The 18,209-nt window shown below is 36.4% G+C and overlaps 1 protein-coding gene and 1 long non-coding RNA gene across 4 annotated transcripts in view; one reads left to right on the top strand and one right to left on the bottom strand.

The window, feature by feature from the left end:
• alpha-Man-IIb (alpha-Mannosidase class II b) overlaps positions 1 to 18,209 on the bottom strand; it is a 208,225-nt gene that overhangs the window by 41,281 nt on the left and 148,735 nt on the right. For all 3 annotated transcript variants that reach the window (XM_065363262.1, XM_065363263.1, XM_065363264.1), the window contains exon 4: positions 7,646 to 7,818. In XM_065363262.1, coding sequence (XP_065219334.1) covers positions 7,646 to 7,818 — 173 coding nt within the window. The remainder of the gene's footprint in view (positions 1 to 7,645; positions 7,819 to 18,209) is intronic.
• On the top strand, positions 226 to 2,467 carry LOC135844891 (uncharacterized). The gene is made up of 3 exons (XR_010558661.1): positions 226 to 1,284; positions 1,472 to 1,532; positions 1,649 to 2,467. It is a non-coding gene; the product is annotated as an uncharacterized LOC135844891 (long non-coding RNA).

Genomic DNA, 18,209 nt, shown 5'->3' with positions numbered 1-18,209 from the left:
AAGGGTCGGATAAAAAAATGAAATCTTCAAAACGTAGGTACGAATTATTCGCTATATCGCATGACATTCGATTTTTTTTCAATTTTTTCCTCAAAAATTATGAAAGGATACTCTCTTCCATTGAAAGTGTCCATTTCGAAATAAAATATCTACTCAAATACTTATAACCTAAAAAGTTGCCATTTTTTTCAAGTTTCAAATCATAGCTTTGAGTTAATCAAGCAGTCCGGTCGGACTGCCCCGCCAAGCTAGAAAAAAAAACGCACACAAAAAAAACAACAATAACAATAATACAAACGTGATGACAGTCCGGCCACTTACTGCTAACATTCTCTGAACAACTAAGCGTATTTTCGATGTTCAATTTCTCGCGAATAAAAAAACGTACAATTCTGATTTTTTGATATGTTGTTGGCATCAACGAGAGCTTTAATTTGGTATATTTACAAACTTTCTACGGTAAGAAATTATGTAGATTGGAGTACCCAAAGTTAGCATTTTGGGGTAATTTTTGAAATCACAAATCTTCGTGTCAACAAAAAACTACTGAACCAATTCAAGTCAAATTTCGTACACTGGTGTAAATTAACGAGTTATTTCTAAATACAACGTCAGTTTTTAAAAAAAATTATTTTTGACCCACTTTTTCTCAATTTGAAAATTTCTCTCCCCCCAAAAACACCCCCAAAATGAAAATTTTTTGTGGTACCGTAGAAAAGCATCATCTACGTCATATTCACTATCAATGTGCAAAATTTCAAGCAAATCGGTTCATTAGGAGAGGCTGTAGCCTTGACAACGGAAATTACCTTCATGATTTTTCAGTGACAGAAATGAGAAAGTAGTGGAATAGAAGAAACAAAATAAAAATTTTTAGTTGAAGTGTAAAAAAGGGTCATCTACATGACTTCCACTACCACTATACAAAATTTCAAGTAAATCCGTTCATTTGAAGAGGCTGTAGCCCTGTCAACGGAAAGTTTCCGTTGGTTATTTTACCGATTTACGGCGGCACCGGTGGAGATAAATATAAAAGGAGTAGAAAGCAGTTTGGGCGAAGCCCAAGGGGGGGGTGTGGGGGGACAAAGTCCCCCCCAACGAATGGAAACAGTAAACAGTGATAAGAAGTATTCCTTCATGAATCGTGATTACTGATTTTTAGTTTTATAATCGTACTTAAAAGTATTAAAAATGGTTGCTACTAATAATTTGAACGACAGAATAAAGAACGGAGAGCTCAACCTCAGCTCCTGCGGTTTAAAAGAAATACCTCTAAAAGAAATCGTAAGTGTTATATTGATTAATGATTATTTTCTCAAATTCTTGTATTCCACCATATGGAATATGTACTCTTACATATCAGTTCTTCAAGTCTGGATCGTAAAGATCACTGAAACTTGAAATCTGTTATGTAACTGATGTTTTGAAGTATCCTTATCCCTAACACATTCGTTGTTTCTTCTATTTTCAGGCTGGTTTGAAACATGTCATGTTTGTTAAATCTATCTAACTACAAAATAGCCTTGATTCCGGTGAGTAATCTAAGAACAAGCTGACATTTTGAAAGCTTTATCATCCCAATCTGTTAGCGACAAAAAGATGCAGGTGAATTTTTTCAGCTAATTCGTGTTTGTTTTTTTTTTCACAGAGCAAGAATCAAAGAAAAATGACAAAAAAGCTTAATATTGAGGTATCGCCACACAAACTAAACAAAAAGATCGCAAACAGAAGTAACCTTTCAAGATGATGTACAGTTTTGCTCGGTTTTCACTTTTCAGTTCATCTGATACCTTTACTAAATAGTTAGACAATTGGCCAAAGTGATCAGAGGCAATTTGTGGATGTACCTACAATATGAACGATGAAATGGTCCAATAAATTTGTCAACAAGTGAATCTACTTATCTATTCGTACGAAGAGCTTTTATTCCATTTTGAACTGAGTAATTCGTTGTGACTCACGAATTACCTCATCGTAGAGTTTCAGCAGTTATCACTGCTGCTTTCGTACGATTATTTATACATCATTAATTCATTATCAGTTAGTTGTATGCAATAATGCAGTGTGTATTTTTGGACATTTTTAATTTTGATTTGTGTTCGAATAGCTAGTGCTAGATTTCTGATGTGTACATGATTTATCTCATCATTGATTGAGTCAACAAGTCGTAATGCGAGTAACTACTAACTAATTCAGCGTTGAACGCGCATTATTTCAATTCTAATACATACATCGAGTTGTTCATTTTCAGATTCATTCTGTTTTATGTACAGTACCTATTACCTAACCATAATACATGATCTTGTGCGTTTCTAGTTACTTGTTGATTTTTTCCTCCAATGATACGCATCGATAGTTGTGGTATAATTTACTATCACGCGTAGAGTATACCTAAAATTTAGATAATTTCACCAAATTATTCGTCTGTTTGAAGATTAATTATTGACTATTGAGTGAGTATTATCAATAATTTACCGAACGAGTTTTCGATGTATGTATAAGTAAGTGTAACATCAGAGCATATAGTGATATCCAGAGTTGGCGCGATTCCAGGAGCTTGAGAATCGGATTCCAAATGGTGTGATTCCACAAAATTTTGAGTCCTGATTCCGCTTATCAGATTCGCCAGATATAGGAATCCGAATCCGAATCGTAATTTTCGATTCCGATTCCTTTCGCGACTCCGATTCAGATTCCACTCACGACTCATCTTAGGATCCTCTCACAACTCCAACCAGATTCCTCTCACGACTCCAGCCAGATTCCCATCACAACTCCTTAAATTTCATAAAAATGAAGCATTGAAGATGAAATGAACATTCTAACAAACATTAGTAAATAAATATAAAGGCTCGCCGGTGTTATTTTTTTTGTAGGAGTGGGGGGGTGAGGCGTGGGGAGGGGGCAATTCTAAATTTTTCGTACATTATTGTATAATATGTCGATTGATATGAATTTTTCGAACATTATTGTGTAATATGTCGAATAATATGTTTTCGAAATCGTAGAATCCGAATTTGGAGTAATTTTTTTTGTAGGAGTGGAGGGTGAGGCGTGGGGAAAGGGAAAATTTCAAATTTCTCCTACATTATCCTTATCGTGTTATATGTCGAATAATATATTTTCGAGGTCGTAGAATTCGAATCCGGAGTCATTTTTTATGGTGAAGGTGGAAGGTGAGTCGTAGGTTCGCATGTGTGGGGCCCTCTCCCCAAACGGTGATACTTGAATAGCACTCGACCCTAAAAACTAGCTCAAGATTCGAATTCTGCGACCTTGAACACATATCAACCAACATGTTACACAATATTATAGGCAAAATTTGAAATTTCTCCTCTCCTCTTGCCTCGCCTCATACCCCTGCGAAAAAATAACCCCAGATTCGAATTGTACGACCTCAAAAACATATCAATCGACATATTACACATTAATATAGGCAAAATTTGTAATTTACTCTCTCTCCCCTTGACTCACCTCCCACCCCTACAAAAAAAAAATATCTCCAGATTCGAGTTCTACGACCTAGAAAATATATTATTCGACATATAACACGATAATGTAGGAGAAATTTGAAATTTTCCCTCTCCCCACGCCTCACTCCCTACTCCTACAAAAAAAATAACTGCAGATTCAGATTCTACGACCTTGAAAACATATCAATCGACATAATTACACAATAATGTACGAAAAATTTAGAATTGCCCCCTCCCCATGCCTCACCCCCCACTCCTACAAAAAAAATAACTCCAGATTTGGATTCTACGACCTCGAAAACATGTTATTCGACATATTGCGCATCGATCAGGGTCGAATCCTAATAATACCAATTAATTTTGTAGATTTTCTGACTTACCCCAAAGTGGGGTAAGTCAGAACAAGTTACATTTTATTCGATTGTGCGAAAGCTACTGCGACAATCGCGCTGAAATTTTCACCATAGGTTAAAATCCCTTATGGGAACCTACATACCAAATTTCAGCCATATTGGTTCATTAGTACGAGAGTAACAGCTGATCAAAGTTGAAATTGTGAAAAAACGTTCTGACTTCCCCGGTGCACCTTATGTAAAATTAAATTTTCAACTCACCATGTTATTAGTAAAACAATGATAAATTCTAAATTCATCATTCAGATTCACTTTCACAACCACTTTTGACTTTTCAGCGCCAACCGGCAAAAATTAGATAAAAGAATATTTATGAAAATTACACTTTTTTGTATTTGTGCTTTTCATTCAATTGAATTTGGGTGATTTCGTTCATTGTGAGAGTCTAGAGAATCGTAATGAGGAGTCGCGAGAATCAAATTACCGGAATCGCGAATCATATTACATTTGCGATTCCTGCTTGAAAAGAGTCAGATTTCACATTTTTCGATTCATCTGTCAGGTGAATCGAAAATGGAATCCGATTCCGGAATCGGATTCATGCGATTCTCACGACTCCTTAAAAAAATCGGAATCGCGCCATCTCTGGTGATATCTAATCACTTAAATATCAAGTTTACTGAAAATGAACAAAATCACTTGCTTGATGAAACTGTATTATTGGTGGATCATTAGATAATTTTTATAAGCTAAGGAGTACGAGAAGGGAGGGGTTTTTAAAATTTTCTGTCTGTCCGTGTTTTGACTTTACTGTGATGGCAAAAAACAAGACTTGCACAAGAATTTCACCCTTAGTTTTGTTTTTTTCAGTTTTAGTTTTGCATCTTTGCATTTTCAGTTTTCAGTTTTATTTACGAGTAGTTAGTTTCAATTTCTTCATTTCAGTTTCCGTTTTTAACCAGTTTCAGTTTTTCATCACTGATTACAAAAATAATTATAATACCATTCACCAGTGTACAGATGACTGATTTGATACCCTATCATGCAGAATTATTGTTGTTTTTTTTAAATATATTTTTATTCATTAAAAAAAACAACTGATATCCTTCTGAAAAAATACTTTTAAGAAGAAAAAAACCTACTGATCTAAAAAAATTTCTACAAAAGTTAATCTTTGAATAAAAATTAGTATGCAAATATAATTTAAAAAAAAAATGACTGATATCCCCGAAAAAATACTTTTAAAAAGCAAAAAACCCGCCAAGCTAGAAAAAAAACTGCATAAGGTTGGTCTTTGAAAAAAAAAACGGATAGAAGGAGATAAGTATTTCAACAAAAACAAAAAAAACGACTGATATTCCCCGAAAAATACTTTTAAAAAGCAAAAAATCCGCCAAGCTAGAAAAAAACTGCAAAAGTTGGTCTTTAAAAAAAAAACTAATAGATAAATGCACCTCAAAAAAAAAAAAAAAAAAACAGGAACCTTCTGCTGAAAAAATAATGTGATATCAAACTACCACCAAGCAATCATTTGTTTTAAAAATCAATTTTTTTCTGTCTGGACATTGAAAAATTTTAGACGCATCAGTTTTAATGATGTACCTACTTTACAAAATCATATCAAAGTAAAAAGTGCTTGAAAATCATTGTAGGATAGTAACACTCAAATCCATCAGGTATTGAAAATGAATTTGAAAACCGGGCCGAAAAGAAAGTTCCCACCAAATTTTCAATACCTGATGGATTTGAGTGTTACTATCCTACAATGATTTTCAAGCACTTTTTACTTTGATATGATTTTGTAAAGTAGGTACATCATTAAAACTGATGCGTCTAAAATTTTTCAATGTCCAGACAGAAAAAAATTGATTTTTAAAACAAATGATTGCTTGGTGGTAGTTTGATATCACATTATTTTTTCAGCAGAAGGTTCCTGTTTTTTTTTTTTTTTTTTTGAGGTGCATTTATCTATTAGTTTTTTTTTTAAAGACCAACTTTTGCAGTTTTTTTCTAGCTTGGCGGATTTTTTGCTTTTTAAAAGTATTTTTCGGGGAATCTAAATTTCTAAAGGTGAATTATCAATTTAAAAAAAGCTCAACTTTCAAGTTACTGAAATGAAAAAAATTCCTCCTTCCCCTTAACGAAACTGGAGGCCAAGTGGAATCATTTTCTAATTTTTGAAGGATTAGACTTGGTAAAAAAAATATGAGAAAAATCATAGGATATCGAAATTTCAGTCGAATTGACATGGAATGGTCCGAATGACTCATTCAGAGAAACTTTTCTTTCATAAAAAAAATCATCAGACAGAAATCAATTTAATAAATAGGGGCCCAAAATAGGAAGTCCTATTATTAAAATTTAAATTACATTTTTTTTTCTTTACATGAGACCAGAAATTTGTCGAAAATAATTGGCCAGTTTTCGAAATGATTTAAGTAAGTATAAAAACACGTTTAAAGAAGGGGCAAACATGATGCTGCACCGATGCTTCAAACATTTTGGACGTTTTCCATAGAGAAGACAATAACGACGATCAATTTACCAACGTACGTTTTGAACGATGATGTTATAAGCGATGCATATCGTAAATATCTTCATATCAGGTGTCCTGATTTGAATTCGGAAATTCTTAAGCAATGGTTCAAAATATTCCCAAAAATGAAAAATCTAAATACTCGACTTTTAATAGGAAAAATGTCGTGTGAACTCGTAAAATAATAAAATTTTAGTGGTCAGATAAATCATTTTGAAAAATACTGTAACGTAATTGTTTTTGTGTTGTTTTGGAAACGATTCTAAATTAAATAGTTCCGAAGTCTAAACTCTTGATATTCGAAATATTTATGGATTTTTCAAATTCCACCTCGCACAATACCTTCAATTCTAAATTTAGACTACACTCGAGCACACAATTACCTTTCAAACTCTCGTATTAGCCTTCTAAATTAATCTGGGACACCCTGTATACACCTACATGAATACAGACTTATACGTAAACAACGGTCTTTGGAAAATTTATCGAGTAGACCTTTTCTTCTCTAGCTCGAGGAGTAGGGCGGACGTGCTAGGTTTTTGCCGAGTCATGTGGCGTTGGCGGAGCAGGAAAAGTGGAAATGGAGGGAGGGGTAAACAGCACAGGCTGGAAAAAAGAGAGGAAATGCAATTAAAGCTCGTTCACGGTTCACACAATAGGCGCCTAATAAGCTGCATTACGACGATGTGCTTTTCTTAGGTTACGTCGAGGTTCACTATGTACTATACTACACGTTCACTGTTCAGCCTGTTCAGCCTACGGCGAGGTTTTTTCAAAGGGCGCCCATAAAAACCGGATGAAATCTATATTTCTTCTTTATATAGGTACGATAGTGTACGGACGCGGCAAGAATGGTCGTATTTAAAACGATCCCTCCGCAAATTATACGTCGGTTGGAAAATTACGACGAACGCGAAAGGCCGGCAGGAAAAAAAAAGTACAAATTCGTTGAAATATCAGCGTCGCGTAAACGCCATCAAAGTATCCCCCCTTTAGGTTTTTTTTTCTCTCTCTTTTTTTTCATCACACCGCAGCCACACAAAACGCAGTTCATTATACGCTTTTATATACGTATATACGATGCTACGCTGCTGTTTAAAATACCACGATATGTAAATAGCAAGAGGGTGCAAGTAGACGAGAGTGTGTGTTTTTTACGTGCGAGTATCGTTCGTCGTCGCGCGTCGTTGTGTTGCGGTTTCTTAAATGGAGCTATACGAAAAGGTGAGCTTTCACAATACCTGCACATGAAAAAGCTCTAAAACTGATTAAAGGTCACTTACCTCTCCCACCACTGTGAGAAGAACGACATCTCGGACCAAATGAAAGTCATGTTTTTCAGTAACTGTAACTTATCCACCATGTGGTTCAGGATATTTCGAGTCTGGTAATGGTAATATCCTTCGAACGTTTTCAGCCATCCTGGATCGTTATGCGAATGCGGTACTATTATTACCTGCGGAAATACGAATGCTCGTTAATTTTACTCAAAATGACTTCACAGTGAAATATTACCTACAAGGAAGGTCGGGGTCTGGGGGCTATGTACCGAAGAGATGAATCTCGGACGTCGAGATAAATGATTATTGCGATATGCCCGTTTTGAGCACCAGATACCTTACCTACGTTGAAATAGAAGAGGATTTGAGAGTAGAGAGAGAGAAAGGGAATGGTGGTTGAATTAAAGCTGTTATATTTTCTGCCTCCTCCCTTTCAAGTTTGGTCTTTATTGATGCAGGTGAAAAGTGTTTCCAACTCGTATTATGAATCATTGTGTTTAATTAATGTTATAAGTTCGACATTGTAAGTCGATTATACGTACAATGGTGAAGCAGGAATCCGAATTTGAGGCTAGAAAAAAGATAAATTGGTAGGCGTACTTTATAAGAACTGAAAATTTTGAAATAAAAAAAAAATCCCAAAATAGCAAGGCCGTTTCAGAATGAAATTATTTGAAACTTTTATTTCCCAATGTCGATCCCCACCCTTCCCTTTGATAGAGGGGAGATATGCCGGACCTGTAAGGGTTATATAGGATTAAGTATATGTGTTGGTAACACTGATCACGCGTCGCGACACAGGGCTACAAGCCCACGGAGCGGCGCTGCGGCCGATGGTTATATTGTTGAGGTACGTAGTGATCGGACGTGTCGACGCGGTATAATCTCGGTGGTGTATTATAGCCATAATTGGCAAGAAAGCGTATAATATTAGTTTTAATTATTGTTTAATTAGTTTAAGTGTAAGTATCGTGTTGATACATATAAACCTTCTGAAGGTATTTAATTGTGTTTGTTCTTTTACATTAATACAAAGTGTCTTACACGTGACTACATTTTACTTATTGTGTGATATAATTGATATAGCCTTTGGCCGGGGTAAGTAATATTCTCAGAGTATTCAGCTTATGCAAGTATCACCGAGTGGTACATAATATCATTATATTTACATTGGCGCCTAACGTCAAGTACTTTTTCATTTTTTTGCTTATTGTCTACAGACAAATAGAGAGCCGCTAGAGCTCGTACACGCTTGCTATTTTTCTTTTTGGTGGTAAATCCGCAAATAAAAGATTAAAAAGTGGCTTTATTAATAATCTAGACATAAGTAGGAGCTTTTATTTGCATTTTCGCGTAGGTTAATTTGAGAAAATTAGCCAAGAAGAGGCGAAGCAAAAGCACTCGAATCAACGTGGTACGTGCTGCCACCGCCGCCCCGTCCAGCCGCCGAATCGGAAAACGGAGCCGTTGTCGCTGCCGCAACCTCGGACGATTTTACTGTCGCAGCTGCCGCTGCACGTAACGTATTTTTCAACACGAGGTGTTTTCGCGCGTTTTTAAACAGCGTGATCTACCACGTTGCGTATATATACGCATTTAATTGTACATATTATAATTTGTGACTTGTATTACTTGTAATAAAATTTATAACTACACAGTAGTGAATTTATTTTGGCGCGTATGTCAAACTTGAGACGTAGTGAGAGAAGTATAAGCCGTGTAGATTACAACGAGGTAACTCTACAAGGGGGAACTCATAGGCGCAGTAGAACACAAAGTGTTCCGAAACCGATTTCTGAAAAGCAAAATCAGAAAACTTTGGAAAAATCCGATATCGTATCAAACGAAAACATGAACGACAAATACACCTTCACTCCTCGTAGCACGAATATTCCCGCCCACCCTCCCGGTGAGGACGATGATATAAAACACCTACGTAATTTATTACAAGAGTCATGGAAATATGACAACACACAAATGCAAACAATTTTTGATAATCAACGCGAATTAGCATCGCATATCGAAACAACAAAATCGGTAGCAACTGAATCGAGAAACATCGCTCAAACCGCAGCTGAAAGTGCGTCGACATCGGCGTCACACGCACTCGAAGCACGTAATCAAGCGCAAGACGCAGCTACAAACGTACAATACGTACGCCAAAAATTAGATGAACTAAATGATTGGGCAGTTAATTACTCAAACAAATACACGACATTAGATGAAAGCGCTAAAAAGAAATTTATAGAAAACGACAACAGAATGCAAAGCATCGAACAAAATGTAGCTGAACAAGTACAATTAGTGAACAATTGCACTATCAACCAAATGGCACTTACAAATACAGTATTAAAAATTCACGATTCGCTACAAGCAAATCCACAACAACGTGCGATCACAGGCGCAGACACGCGACCAACGAAGATCGATTACACAGCTATGCGTAACGCTGGCGTGTTCTTTAACGAACAGCGACGTTATTTCCCATACGAGTACATTAATGCGTTTGAAGAATACATTCTTGGATTTAATGTGACTGAATTTATGAAGGCCGCAGCCTTCCGTGCGAACATAGACACGAAAGACCAATGGGCTTTCAAAAGTATTAACTTACAAGTTCATGTATATAACGATTTACGCACGAACTTTTTAAATTTCTACTGGAATGCGAAAGCACAGCAAGATGCTGAAAACTTTTGCGATGACGCAAAATACTGCCGTTCGTTACCAGAAATCATTGGATTTATGATACGATGGTTGGAAAATTTCAAAAATTCCACTATTAGAGATGAAAAATTCATCGTTGACATGATGAGAGATAAGACACCAAAAATGTACGCATTATATGTCCAAAAACCGGACCTAACGATCGACGAATTTATTGAAATCTTAAGACAAATCTCGAAAAAAGAACATAATCCCAAACACAAGGAACTAAAATATACACCCGAAAAATTTACGACACAAAATACTAACATACATGATTTACGCACAGCACAAAATAATCTATTGATGCAGCAACAGCAAATGCTACAACAGTTCCAATCTAGATTCACACCGGAGCAATATGCTCAATTCTACAATCAACAAATGAATCAAAGATTCAACAGACCTCAAAATCAAAATAATTGGAATCAAAATGGCCAAAGATTTCAAAGACAACAAAATAATAACCAATCAAATGGCGGCCAACGCCAACAACACAATAGATTTCAACAAGGTACACAGAGACCGCCCCTACCAATACAAGGTAGGCAACAACAACCTAATACAGATACGACAGTAGCTATCTACAAACCTCCACAAGGAGGAAATCAACAACAAACATTACCAGTGAAACAAATGGAAATGGATGGCGTAATGCCAGACTACGGTCAAGAATACACCCCCGATTACGGGTATGATAACTACGGCAATTATGTCGATTTCAACAACACAAATTATGATAATAATTTGGATGATAGCTACCCAGACACAGCCTCTAATTCATCGCAGAATTATTTCGATACATCGATGACTCAAACACAAGCACCTATGACATATCAATATCCACCGGTATTTCAAGCACCCACATATTATCCCTACCCGCTAATGCAAATGCAAATGCCGACTTTCATGCCACAGGTAGATCCAAATGCGCTCGCAGCTCAACAAGCAGCACTACAAGCGCTAAATGAACAACAAGCTGCGCAGCAGCAACCATCAAATGTAACTCAAGGTACACTCACAGCGCCGGTAAACGCGCTAAACCAAACGAATGCGCAAACACAAGCGCAAATTACGATCTTACCTCCTCCGAAGAAGGAAACTGAAGAGGAGAAGAAGAAACGTTTAGAAAAAGAAAAAGCTGACAAACTTACGGGAAACAAGTAGAGCTAGGCGACGCGGAGGCTTCGTCTAGCAAAATGCTTCCTCCACCGATTATGCAAAAAAATGCATTCACAGAAGACTATATATGGATAGGTGACGGTATCGTACACTTTATAAGACGAGGAACGGTACGCAGAGCCGAACAACTACCAGAATATATAAGGGACCAGATTGACATTAGAACATTACTAAAACTAGTTTGCAAAACCAACTTTCCAAAAAATGCCAAATACATATTGTCCGCAGGACAAATTGAATTTAATCACTTCAATGCGCCTACTGAAATGGTAAAAGACAAATTACGTTTAATCGTAAACGCACTGCTAGAAAAAGGAGCGGAACGAATAATACTATTAATGCCAATAGCAAAACCACCGAAGAAAGGTGAACAAGGCACGAGCCTACATCGATACAAAGAGTATCGTAAGATGTTCCAAGAAATAGCAGACGATCACCCTAGAGTGACATTTCATAAGCAAATAGCTTACGAATTCTTACGCACTGAAACAGTCGAAAGTAACAAAAAAGGATGGTTCATTCAACCCGAAGAATCACCCAACGGAGAGGTTATGCCAATTGAGGCTACTTTTCACTATTGTCAAGCATACGACAGGTATTATCCTGACATGGCGATGTACCCCATAGTAATGGACTTATTATGCAAAATATTGCTAGATATAGACGATTCAGGCGAAGAAATGCCCAAAACAGGTAGTCTATTGAAAGAACCAATAAGCTACGTACGAGAAAATAAATTCAGCGAATGCTGTACACAAAAAACTCAAGACAAAATACAACTTAATCGCAACATGATGAAAACTTTGGTAGCTGTTTTAGCCCAAAAAGTAGACATAGATCCAGCTACTGGAGAATACATGCGAAGAGAATTTCGATCACAAGAAAACGGAAAAGCCGAATTCGTAAGAATAATTTACGATCCACCTACAAAAAGTGCACAGCTTTCAAAACCTTATAATACAGAAACGGCAATGAAGCCGAAATCAAAGAAACATATCTTAGAAGAACGAAAACAAATCGAAGATGACGATAAAACTGACATTGAAAATGAAATAAAAACATTTGAGGTAAAATCCTTGAACATGAATGGTACTATACCACCGGACAAAATTGTACACTATGACTATTACGAATACGATTCGATACTTGGAATGAAAAAAATTAAAATAGACAACCTCGGAAATCGAGAAATTTACGAAGACAAAGCATCACAAATGAGACCAAATGATCGTCTAAACGAGGCAATTTTAATGATGCCTGACATAATGGACTTAAATGATGTACAACTATCATTTGTAGACAATTTAAAAGACGATCCATGGATCAAAATATCCAAATATGAGCCAGACGAGGATGAAGAACATCCAAATCAAATCAAAAAAATAGAATTGACATTAGAGCAAAAAGCTTTAGACATTTTAGAATTTATGAAAACAAATGAGAGTGAAGCTCGTCACGAAACAAATTTACAACGACCAACAATAAACACAGAAGATTACTACTGCGCAATCCCCATATTTATAGACAATGTACCTATACCAGCTCAGCTGGACACGGGGGCATTGCCCAATGCAATGACAAAACCGGTAGTAGATTACCTAACAAGAGAGCATCCTCAATGGATCAAATACATAAAACTGGACCACCCAGTAAACCTAAAATTAGCTGATAATAAAATCATACGAGCAATGACACATATTGTAGAGGTATGTGTACGCATAGGCAACCATATGCTAACAATGCCATTTTTTATACTAGACACTGACGGATACAGCGTCATAATTGGTAGACTATCACTAAGATACTTAGGTATAAAAATTGACTGTGAAAATGGTCAAGAACGAGCTATCTGCAACCCTAAGAATGGTATACCGTTCACAATACCTTTCCTCACAGAGGATGAACGTTTTGAACTAACACCTAGATTTGGTTATGGTAGCTTACCATTGAAAAACATGATGGTATGTCCACAAAATGTACATAGTACAGTACGAATGATAAAAAATCATACACAATACCTAGATGAAGATTGGGCTCACGAACAAGAAAAAGCCAGAGAGCTTTACAAGAAAAATATGAAAATAGACTTAAACAATCTCGTAGTTAAGGGATGGATTACTCTTGAAGAAGCAAACAATGCTTGGAAGGAACTAGAAGAATATTGTGACATTTTCAGCTTTAATGCTGGTAAATACAAGGGCGAACAAGTCCGATTCAAATTTATAAATGACGGTAAAGAACCTGACTTGAAAAAATGGAGAGGAGAAAAATTCCGACCCTCACAAAAGATAATTGAATCTTTACGACGAGCAATATCAAAAATGCTGAAATTAGGCATAATTAGACCTTCAAGGTCAAACTACATAAACACCACAGCTCCAGTAATTAAAAAATCCGGAGACATACGTTTATGCCTAGATGCTGACGAATTAAACGCAGTCTTACAGAAAGTACTTACTGAACCAAGTCCGATAGAATGGATAATTTACGAGAACACAAGTGACAAATATTTTTGTACTCTTGACTTTACATCAGGATTTTGGCAACTTGTTCTACATGAAGCTTCACGAAAATTCACAGCGTTCCAAGTATGTGGACAAGTATATGAGTTCTGTAGACTCCCTTACGGTTTGAAAATCTCAAGTGGAGAATTCGTCCACATGATGAACCAAGTTATTCCTGACCAAAAAGGAATTACAAAATTCGTCGATGACGTGAAGGTATCTGGAGCTACATTCCAAGAAACACTAAAAAGACTACTACACGTATTCGAACGCATTCGTGAAAATGGATTAAAATTAAATCCTACAAAAACACAATTTTTTCGCGAATATGCGGAGCACTTAGGATTTGTAATATCCAAAGACGAGATCTCCAAACAAAAGGATAAAGTTACCAAATTTATGGAATTTGTGGATAAACATACAAACAAAAAAGGTAAATTTAATATCACGACAGTAAAACAATTACTACAATTAATTGGACTGACAGGTCTTTACAGGAATTTTATTCCAAATTACATGCAATTATTGCGACCAATTTATAACTTGACTGTAGGTAAAAGTGCTAAAGATGGCAAAATACTGTGGGGCCCAGCCCAAGAAGAAGCTTTTGAAAAGCTGAAGACAGAATTCTGTGCAGATTTTACACTGAAGCCACCACCTCCTGATGTCGAGCTATATCTCGATACGTACGTAAGTGAAGATGCTATGAACGCAGTTCTATTTTACATTACAAATAAAGACAAAGATGACGAACAAAAGCACATATGCTTATTTGTATCGATCGCATTCGAAGCTCACCAAAAGAATTTTACACCTTTTGATAAGGATATGATGGCGCTAGTCCAAGTACTTAAACGCCTACAAATGTGGGTATTCGGACGTGTAATTCACGTAAAGAAAAACCTATTAGCCACAATAAATAAATACAGAGACATGATGCAAACGCATCGCAAAGCAGCATATTGGATTACAATGCTCAACTGCTTTGACCTACAATTTTCAATGACCAAATCAAATAGGATGCTCTATATGATGAAAGCACCTGAACTTGAAATAAAAAATTTCGAAACGATGATTTCTACTTTTGACTTAAAATTTTTGGACGAAAACGTCCCAAGACTTTTTGACAAAATGTCAAACATATCTAAATATCAACAAACTGATGAAAACTGCATCGCAATGATGAAAATAATGAAGGAATATATACCTGTGAAAAACAAAAAAGAATTAGACAAAAAGAAACGGTTACTAAACCGATACAAAATTGTAAATCAATGCAATACGAATATCGGAGAACGTACTGAATCCGACACAGACGAAGAGATTCAAGACACTGTAAAGAAAAAGGAAATTCTTATGAAAAGACTTGATGACGATACATACGTTCCCTACTTGCCAACCGAACTTTTTTATGACACAGTCGATTTTTTACATACTGCCTATGGCCACACTAGTGCAAATAAATTAGACGCAGCATTTCGTCGCATTTATTACCATCCAAAATCACTCGATTACATTCGAGAAATCACTAATGCATGTATAATATGCAAACTCAACAAAAATTACGCTCAGCCAAAAGTGCTTGAATTCGGAAAAATAGAAGCCTACTCAATGGGAGAGGTACTCTCTGTAGACATTTATGGACCAGTTCCAGCTATACAAGGGGCACCTAGATACCTACTAGTAGCCAAAGACATTTTCACGGGTAGAAATTGGCTAAGATCGATGCCAGAAATCAAAAAAGAAAACGTTTGTCGAGAGATGAAAACAATCCTAGAATGGATAGACAAAAAGGGTATTAAACCTAAGAAAGTAATCTCAGACAATGGGAAACAATTCATAAATGACGACTGGTACAACCTGCTGGAAGACAGGAATATAAAAGTGGCACACACGAATGCCTACAATCCACAATCGTCGTCGGTTGAACGCACGATGCGGATTATTGGAGACAAACTCCGGACTAAAATCAATAAATTACACGATCCCTTTACAACGCACATATGGTGGCACACATACGTTCAAGAAATTGAAGACGAAATAAATAATACACCAGGTCCATTTGGATTTAAACCAAATGAGGCCTGGGGCATCCAAGACTGTATTACTGACAAAATGCCACACAAAGGAGCCAAGTACGATTTTAAACATAAACTGATAAAGTTGTTACATAAGTTAGCAAAGATTAAACTACCTTCGATGACAATCGAACAAAATCACAAAACAACATTAATCCCTGAAAAGGATGTATACTCGGATCCGGACGGCTATGCGAGAGTAACAGCTGATGGAGCCTGCTCCAAGAATGGAGACGAAGACGCCGTAGCAGGCATTGGAATTTGTTTTTCAACTGACAGTACAAAAAATATTTCACAGAAATTGGAATTTGACGGTGAATTTAGTCTATCTAATAACTATGCCGAACTAAAGGCAATTATAGTCGCACTAGAGACAATGTTAAAGAACAACTTTAAGAAAGTAAAATGCTTTTCGGACTCCAATTATGCGATCAAAGCATTAAACTATACTGTCACAAGATGGCAACAAAACAACTGGCTTAATTCTCGTAAGAAGCCAGTACACCACAAAAATTTATTTGAACGAATTCTAGAATTAGTGAAAAAATTCACAAGTGTACAGTTTATACACGTATATGCTCGTAAAATCGAGTACACAAACGTAATCGCAGATCAATTGGCGAAAAAAGCAGTCTACACGACTGAACACATGAAATCCAAAGTGGAATCAATGACTCCTTCTCAAATAATTGAGAATTACATACGCGAAAGGCGTAGACTACAACGTATCGAAGAAGAATACAAATACAATAAGGAGCATCCTGATCCTACTATCTTGAAAAAAGGAGACATGGTTCTACTCACGAACCACAAACAATCCAGTAAGGACAAGTGTACTGGAGAAAAATTTTACCCTAAAAAAGTGGGTCCCTACCTAGTAATAAAACGTACAGGAATAAATTCCTATTTACTAGAGCCCACAGACGACTCAAACATCAATCGTGTAGCCAACATAAGGCAACTCACGCTTTTCCTAACTCAAAAGGAGATCGACAGAATGGAAAAGGATGACAAATTACATTCATACATTGATCAACGAAAAATGATTGACAAAATCAAAGACTTCCTAAACAAACATAAACATGATGATCAAAAATCATCAACAACTGACTCGGAAGAGGACATGCTTGAAAGAATTCAAGGTATACCATTAGCAACTGATGCGGAAAAGAAAATTTTCCACGAAGGATCAAAAATGGTCATAAAAAAACTTATTGACGTTGCTAGAGAGCAAAGACTTCAATTACGTAATAAAAAGAAATTAGAAGCGCAGCTTCAGCCCAAACAAACACAAAATGAGGAAAAAGAAAGTACTCAGGACAAAAATTCGACAGACGAATCAACTGGGGCACAAAAAGCTCGAAAGCTACGTAAAAAATTATACAAAAAGCGTAAACAAGAAAAATCAGACAATGAAGCTAAAAAAGCTGAAATTAAAAAGAAAAAGCGAGTAAAACTTGCAGCGAATTTTACGAATCAGCCACCTAAGACTGACGACGAATTAAAAAACAAAGAGGTAAAAAACCCTACCAAAAAGGAAATAAAATTACCCACAACTACTCAAAATCCGGGGACACAAAACCCCCAACCACCTAAAAGTGGAATCAAATTACGTCGATCAGAACGCATGGCCGCTTACAGGCAAAGAATGGGCCCTACAAAGCCTAAAAAACTTAAGAAAACACTAAACGTCATAGACGTAGATGCTATCGACGTAATTGACTACACTGATGGAGAATACATCAACTATTTTGCACCAGATCCTTGTGAGCTAATCAAGGATGAAACTGAAATCTCCTCTGACGAATCTGAGCTTGACAATAGCAGCGACGACGGTCAATCGATCATAATGTCGCTAACAGACGACGATGACGTAGATCAGTTAAAAACTGAACAAGAAAAAGTATACGACGCATCGTCAGACAGTAGCTCTGAATTAGACTCAAAAGACGAGACCAAAAAACACAGCAAAAATGCGGAGCTGAAGAAAATTTCAATCCTAAAACGTCCTTCACAACAGGAAATAGAAAACATGATCAAAAGAGATCTCGACTTTGAACCCACAGAGGTCTACGATAAGGCTAATGAAGCTGAAAA

This window comes from Planococcus citri, chromosome 4 (assembly GCF_950023065.1).
Source record: "Planococcus citri chromosome 4, ihPlaCitr1.1, whole genome shotgun sequence".
In the NCBI taxonomy this organism is placed as follows: domain Eukaryota; kingdom Metazoa; phylum Arthropoda; class Insecta; order Hemiptera; family Pseudococcidae; genus Planococcus; species Planococcus citri.
The sequence above is the reverse complement of the archived record's forward strand: the minus strand, read 5'-3'. Positions and strand labels throughout refer to the sequence as shown.